General features: G+C 49.3%; 1 protein-coding gene across 1 annotated transcript; it reads left to right on the forward strand.

Annotated features, from left to right (window-relative positions):
* Positions 1–3638: 3638 nt before the first annotated feature.
* PRELID3A (PRELI domain containing 3A) lies at positions 3639–7466 on the forward strand. Its single transcript, XM_065890436.1, has 5 exons — positions 3639–3776; positions 4439–4528; positions 5685–5755; positions 5844–5946; positions 7413–7466. Exons 1-5 carry the CDS (start codon positions 3639–3641, stop codon positions 7464–7466), a joined length of 456 nt encoding a protein of 151 aa, XP_065746508.1.
* Positions 7467–7756: the final 290 nt, after the last annotated feature.

Below are 7756 nucleotides of genomic sequence, written 5' to 3' on the forward strand. Positions count from 1 at the left end.
GGATGCAAGGATTCTTCAATATATGTAAATCAATCAATGTGATACACCATATTAACAAATTGAAGAATAAAAACTATATGATTATCTCAATAGATGCAGAAAAAGCATTTGACAAAATTCAACACCCATTTATGATAAAAAATTCTCCAGAAAGTGGGCATAGAGGGAACCTACCTCAACATAATCAAGGCCATATACAACAAACACACAGCAAATATCATTCTCAATGGTGAAAAACTGAAAGTATTTCCTCTAAGATCAGGAACAAGACAAGGATGTCCACCTTCGCCACTGTTATTCAACATAATTGTGGAAGTTTTAGCCACAGCAATCAGAGAAGGAAAAGAAAAAAAAAGGAATCCAAATCGGAAAAGAAGAAGTAAAATTGTCATTGTTTGCAGATGACATGATACTATACGTAGAGAATCCCAAAGATGCCACCAGAAAAGTACTAGAGCTAATCAATGAATTTGGTAATGTAGCAGGATACAAAATTAATGCAAAGAAATCTCTTGAATTCCTATACACTAATGATGAAAAATCTGAAAGAGAAATTAAGGAAACCCTCCCATTTACCATTGCAACAAAAAGAATAAAATACCTAGGAATAAACCTGCCTGGGAGACAAAGGACCTTTATACAGAAAACTTGAAGACACTGATGAGAAAAATTAAAGATGATACAAACAGATGGAGAGATATACCATGTTCTTGGGTTGGAAGAATCAATATTGTGAAAATGCTTATACTACCCAAAGCAATCTACAGATTCAGTGCAATCCCTATCAAATTACCAATGGAATTTTTTACAGAACTAGAACAAAAAGTCTTAAAATTTGTATGGAGACACAAAAGACCCCGAATAGCCATAGCAGTCTTGAGGAAAAAAGGCAGAGCTGGAGGAATCAGACTCCATGACTTCAGACTATACTACAAAGCTACAGTAATCAAGACAATATGGTATTGGCACAAAAACAGAAATATAGATCAATGAAACAGGATAGAAAGCCCAGAGATAATATCCACGCACCTATAGTCAAGTAATCTGTGACAAAGTAGGCAAGGGTATACAATGGAGGAAAGACAGTCTCTTCAATAAGTGATGCTGGGAAAACTGGACAGCTACAGGTAAAAGAATGCGATTAGAACACTCCCTAACACCATACACAAAAATAAACTCAAAGTGGATTAAAGACCTAAATGTAAGACCGGACTCTATAAAACTCTTAGAGGAAAACATAGGAAGAACACTCTTTGACATAAATCACAGCAAGATCTTTTTTGACCCACCTCCTAGAGTAATGGAAATAAAAGCAAAAATAAACAAATTGGACCTAATGAAACTTAAAAGCTTTTGCAAAGCAAAGGAAACTACAAACAAGACGAAAAGACAACCTTCAGAATGGGAGAAAATATTTGCAAATGAATCAACGGACAAAGGATTAATCTCCAAAATATATAAACAGCTCTTGCAGCTCAATGTTAATAAAACAAACAACCCAATCAGAAAATGGGCAGAAGACCTAAATAGACATTTCTCCAAAGAAGACGTACAGATGGCCAAGAAGCACGTGAAAAGCTGCTCAACATCACTAATTATTAGAGAAATGCAAATCTAAACTACAATGAGGTATCTCACCTCACACCAGTTAGAATGGGCATCATCAGAAAATCTAGAAACAACTAATGCTGAAGAGGGTGTGGAGAAAAGGGAACCCTCTTGCACTGTTGGTGGGAATGTAAATTGATACAGCCACTATGGAGACCAGTATGGAGGTTCCTTCAAAAACTAAAAATAGAATTACCATATGATCCAGCAATCACACTACTGGGTGTATAGCCAGAGAAAACCATATTTCAAAAAGACAAATGCACTCCAATGTTCATTGCAGCACTATTTACAACAGTCGGGTCATGGAAGCAACCTAAAGGCCCAGCAAGAGACAAATGGATAAAGAAGATGTGGTACATATGTACAATGGAATATTACTCAGCCATAAAAAGGAACGAAATTGGGTCATTTGTAGAGATGTGGATGAATCTACAGACTGTCATGCAGAGTGAAGTAAGTCAGAAAGAGAAAGACAAATCTCGTATATTAATGCATATATGTGGAACCTAGAAAAATGGTACAGATGAACCAGTTTGCAGGGCAGAAACAGAGACACGGATGTAGAGAACAAATATATGGACACCAAGGGGGGAAAGTGGCGGGTGGTGGTGGTGGTGTGATGAATTGGGAGATTGGGATTAACATATATACACTAATATGTATAAAATGGATAACTAATAAGAACCTGCTGTATAAAAAAATAAAATTCAAAAAATATACCAAAAAAAAAAGAAATGTAAGGTTTCCAGGACTAAATGATGATGAAAGTAATATAAATAAAAACTAGATTAAAAACATAATAATCTGCCAGAGGGGTCTGGTTATACCTCTGTCCACAGGGTGGCCTGTTGTGCAGTTACTTAGAGTCGTATTTCTGAAAATAGCCTCATGATGCAGGAAAATGTTCGTCTGTTACATATAAAAAGCAGTAATCAGTGCATGTAAGGAGCATGATCCCAGTTTAATTTCTGAGCGTGTGGACGTCTGTGCATGCATGCGTGTCTCTAGGTCTTGGGTCTGGGCTGTCTGTACATGCCGCTCAAACCTGTGTGGGTACATATGGGGAAACAACGGTGTTGTTGAGACGCGCTCACCTCTGTGGGGATGCACCTGGGCGCGCATCCTGAAGGAAAAACCAGGACAGCAGCGCCTGGGGAAGGTCCACCCTGAGTACCTCGGACTGTGAGCCCTTGGATGCCTTTAGGGCTGCCGGCCTCAACAGGCACAGAGCTCTGGGGAGCAGGGGCAGCTTTGTGGTCTCTGATGGCAGGAAACAAACAGGGACACCGGTGTCCACCCCTCACTCCAGGGCTTAGGGCCAGAGGGGAGGGGTGGCATCTACAGGGCGCCTGCACAGACTTGTCTCCAGATAGTGAAATTGTGGATTTTTATTTTCCTCATCCTGTGTTATTTTTCAAAATTTAAAATACATTTTTTAATAATCAGAAAACATGTAGCCATTTCAAGTCACGTACTGCTTAGAAGTTGGAACAAAGTAGTTGCTTCAGGACCTCATAGCTGGGCAGCAGCTGTGGGTGATCCGTGTTGGGCAGGTGTGCTGCTTTGGCCTGTGGTGGGCTGCAGGGGTGAGGCGGGCGGTCAGCAAAAGGGCCCCCACAGTTACTGTGACCAGGTGGAGGCAGGAATGAGCCCTGGCCCCCTGGCCTTGCAGCCCACAGAGCAGCACGGGAGGTGGTGACAGGCAGGGAATAGGGACATTGTCTCTTGCCCAGAAGCCCCAGACCAAAGCATTCTGCCACTTTAGGCTCTGCAGAGCTGGGGAAGGAGGGGGCCCTTAGCCAACCTGGGATGGCCAGGCCTGAGTCTGGTCTGTGCCCCCCGCCCGCCCCCGGGTTGCCCGGGGGATCAGGGATCCAGGATCTGGGTCCAGAGCCCAACTGCTCAGGTGTATTTGTTGGAACAAAGCTTGAAGAACAGGGTTGACCTGACTTTGGACCCACTGCCCGCTCATGCTGTTGGTTGCGTTTTCCTCCAGCCACCCGTGGGACACAGTCATCAAGGCTGCCATGAGGAAGTACCCGAATCCCATGAACCCCAGTGTCGTGGGCGTCGACGTGCTGGAGCGCAGTGTGGACAGCCGGGGCCGGCTTCACAGCCACCGCCTCCTCAGCACCGAGTGGGGGCTGCCCAGCCTCGTGAGAGCGGTGAGCCCCCAGTGGAGCCCGGCTGCACCCGCATGACCCCCAGCTCCACTCACACAGCTGTCTACATCCGCCAGCCCAGCTGGCACCCATATGCAGGGAATGACAACCTTCCCATTTGGGATTTCTGGGAAGCCCCAGAGATGGTTTGTTTCTCTGTGAATTGAGTTAATCGTCCACCTGAGTGTTCAACACATCCCCTGACCCATCTGCAGTGGGGACACTGCCCACAGGACCCCCAAAACCCCATGACCCCCGGTCCCCCACCCCTTCCCCACACCCAGTCCCCCCACCCCAGCCTCATTGTCCTGCTTGGTGTGGCCTGAACCCCAGAGTTGGCTCCACACAGCGGGGCCTGGGGGGTGGGGGTCAGGGTCGGTCCACAGCTGACTCACCAGCCGGACCTTGTCCTTAACCTTGACCTCAGCACCCCAGTTCCTGCCCTGCTTTCTCCTCTGTCTAAGCACCGGTCCCTATGTCCCTGATTCGTGTGTCCGTCCCACCTGCTGGACAGAGGCACCTGGAGGAGCTAGAGGTGCTGCTGCAGCCACACCTGCGTCCCTGGTTGAAGAGATGAGTAGTGGATAGGAAATGACGGTCGGTGTTCCAGGATATAAGGTGGAGTTTCTAACACGTCACTATGCTGGTTTTGCTTTGTTTTTCAGATTTTGGGAACCAGTAGGACTTTGACATACATCAGAGAACATTCTGTTGTGGATCCAGTGGGAAAGAAAATGGAGCTCTGTTCCACCAATGTAAGCAATGGCCACGATGGTGCGTAATGTTTTCATTTAATTTTATTTCCAGCCCACCTTTGGTCTAAGTGATCTTTTATTTTTAGTAGAAAGGCTGACCTATTTAGCAGTATCTTACTTGTCTTTTATTCCAGTATAAAAATGTATAGAACACACATAATGATGTGAACACACCTTTGTAACCAGTGGGCAGGCCAGGGGACAGAGTGGCAGCCCCGGGGCCCCCGTGCGCCTCCCCAGTGCCTCCCCGCCCCCCCAGCCTCCATCCTGCCCGCCAACAGCACACTTGGCTCTTCGCAAACAGCCACTTTTCTCCTGGCCTCCTCTCTCACGTCTCACAATGAAGAACCATTGATATTGGCCTGATGCACATTCAAAGAGCATGTTGGGGAAAACGGGTGGCCCGGGAGCATGGTTTATGTCAGGCCCCTTACCTTGTGGGTCGTGTCACTGTGTGCGGAGGCTCCTTGGTGTACCGCCTGGACCTCTGCCCGGGGCCCCCTTTCCTCAGCCCAGGCAGCCCTTCCACAAAGTCACAGGGAGCCGGGTGGGTGTGTCCACATCAGCCATTACTGACAGTTTATATATTGTTCTCTCTTCTCCTTCACTTGGAAAATTACTCTTCCTCCTTCAAGAAGGCTTAGTTGTCGGTAAAGAGGGACGGTTCTTGCTGTTGTAGGAGGTCTAGTGGAAAGGAGGGGCTTTGGGCGGGACAGCCGCATGCCTGCGTCCTGGTTATCACGGAATCAGTGTATGGCTGCGGGTGTCAGTGATCAACCTGTTCTGAGCCTCACTTTCCTTGTCTAAAAAAGAGCAAACCTCACCGTATTGTCCTGAGGATTAATGAAAGAAAATGAGGTTTATTAAATACAGAGCCTGGCATAAAAATATTGCACATACAATGATGACAGCTAATGAGCCCGGCTCAGGTTTGGGTGGGGTGTGGAGGGAGGGCGGTGACTGTCCCCAGGAGTGGCCAGGACGCAGTGTCCCTGGGCTGTACTTTGGCCGTGCTTCCTGGGCCTTGGCGGGCCTTGGCGTTTCTTCTCCTCTGGCTCCAGTAAGTGCAGATTCGGGGATGGGAGGGGTGGGGGCAGATGGTCTGGGAAGAAATGCAAGAGAAATAGAACCTACAGCCATTGTTTCCTGTTTTAAGATCACACTCACAAACTGGGTGTCGGTGAGCGAGAGGCTGGTGTACACACCCCACCCGGAGGACCCAGGAAGGTAAGCAGACATTGAACTCCAAGGTTGGGGCGGGGGCTCCCCCCACCCCCCCAGCTGCTCAGACCCTTCACTTCTTGCTCTCCTGCAGGACCGTGCTCACCCAAGAAGCCGTCATCACCGTGAAGGGGATCAGCCTCGGCAGCTATCTGGAAAGTTTGATGGCCAACACGATATCGTCCAACGCAAAGAAGGTACCATCTCTAGCTGTTCGGGGTCCAGATGAGCGGGGGTCCTACTGACCGCAGGCAGGTGGGGAGGGCTCCAGGCCTGGGGGAACACAGGCCAGCAAGGCAGCCACCCCTTCCAAGAGCCAAACCATCTGGGCTCAGTTAACAAGACACACCCCACACATCCAGGACAGGTATTGGTGTGGGCAGGCAGGACACTCGGGATTTTCAGCAGTTTCATATTTAATCGGCATTGAGTGGCTCTGGCTGAGCTTCTCTGTGTGCAGGGTTTCCCTTTGCCTCTTGCTCTGGTGGGATTTGGGAGCAAGCCTTGTGGAGGGAGTGGGGGAGGGATGGACCAGGTGGCTGTCAGCCCTGGCCTCTCCAGCGGGGTCGGCAGGAAGAGCTTGGGTATTTGGGAGGCACATCCCAGGCAGTGCTGGGTGCCAGAGCAGGGCCTGGCTGTTTGCCCAGCTCCCCTTGCCATCCTCCTTCTGCCGCCACCCTGACTCTCCCCTCTCCCCTTCTCTCTCTCGTTCTTTTTGGTCAGAAGAGATTCTTCATTCTGGGACCAGTGGGATGGCACCTAAGCCGTCCTTCCCTTCCTACCACGCTCAGGTCACGGCTTGGCCAAGAGCCATTTATTCTTGCATTTAGGCTCATTGGTCTAGTCACTAATACAGAGCCAGTCTGCCCTATTTTTAGAAAAATCCAGATTTGAGGAAGGTCGGCAGTAGCTCAGCTCAAGAAAGTTGGGGAGGCCCCCTGCCCAGAGCAGCATGCATCATGTCCACTCTGCGAGTCCTGGGGACAGAACCTGACCGACTCACTCTGTGTGTCCGGGGTCTGGCTTAGGGCAGGCCTGAGTGTTTGCTGAAGAATATTTTGGGAGGAAGGCAGCACTGGGTGAGACCAGAGTCACCTCAGCCCTTTATGAGAAAAGTCAGGGGAAACTTAGTGAGGCCAGATCAAGGTCTTTTATTTCACTTTATTTGGGGGTTGCTGTTTTGGAGGCCTATGGAGAATCACGGCTGCCCCAGCTGTGGTTGCCATCCGACAGCATCTCAGACAAGTTTGGGGGATGCCGGGGCAGCCAGTGGCCTGAAGATGGAGGAGAAGCCAGAGGGGGAACCGGAGGGGGAGATGGAGGTGGAGAGGCGGGTGGCCCCGCACGCAGTTCAGGAGCTAGAAGTTAGGGGTGACTCACGGAGGAGGCTGAGGGGCCATGCTCCCATCACTGCCCTCAGTAGGTAACGGCACTCATGAAGGTTGCGGACTCAGCATAGCTCAAGCTGGTGCGGCAATTTCAGGCAGAACAGTTGCCACCTTATTTCTGGGGCTGAGAAGCTGCCTGCGGAACGTCTTGGCTGCATTTGCTGCAGAGCTGCAGGGCTGTCCCTGTGCATTTATGTGACCTGCATAGCCTGCTGTCTGCAGTGAGACAGGCAGGACTTCTGACACCACGTTGAAATCTTTCTGTGTTGCTCCAGGGGTGGGCTGCTATTGAGTGGATAATTGAAAATGCTGAACGTGCCCTGAGCTAACGAGGCCTGCAGCGCCCCTTGTGCTGAGCGGCGGTAACTACAGGATTCTTGAACCTGGGGAGGATCTGGTGCCTGCTCACCGTGTGCATGGCCTGCGTGCTGGGAGGGGGTCTGCAAGACACAGCTGCATGGGGGTCTCCAGCCCTGTAGTGAAAAACCTAACTGGGTTCATCCTCCTCTGAATGCACCAACTCATTTCATGGCAGGATTTATGTTCAGGTTTGTTATCTCGTCTCTGAGGGCAGTTCAGCTTCTCCTTCAAGCTGTTCTCAGCACATGGTCATGTGTCC

This window comes from Phocoena phocoena, chromosome 13, assembly GCF_963924675.1.
Source record: "Phocoena phocoena chromosome 13, mPhoPho1.1, whole genome shotgun sequence".
NCBI lineage: Eukaryota > Metazoa > Chordata > Mammalia > Artiodactyla > Phocoenidae > Phocoena > Phocoena phocoena.

Excerpts from the sequence above, each read along its gene's own strand:
- PRELID3A (XM_065890436.1), top strand. The coding sequence starts at position 3,639 with ATGAGGAAGTACCCGAATCCCATGAACCCCAGTGTCGTGGGCGTCGAC. Across the intron at positions 3,777-4,438 it reads TGCCCAGCCTCGTGAGAGCG|ATTTTGGGAACCAGTAGGAC; the intron begins GTGAGCCCCCAG and ends TTTGTTTTTCAG. Across the intron at positions 5,756-5,843 it reads CACCCGGAGGACCCAGGAAG|GACCGTGCTCACCCAAGAAG; the intron begins GTAAGCAGACAT and ends GCTCTCCTGCAG.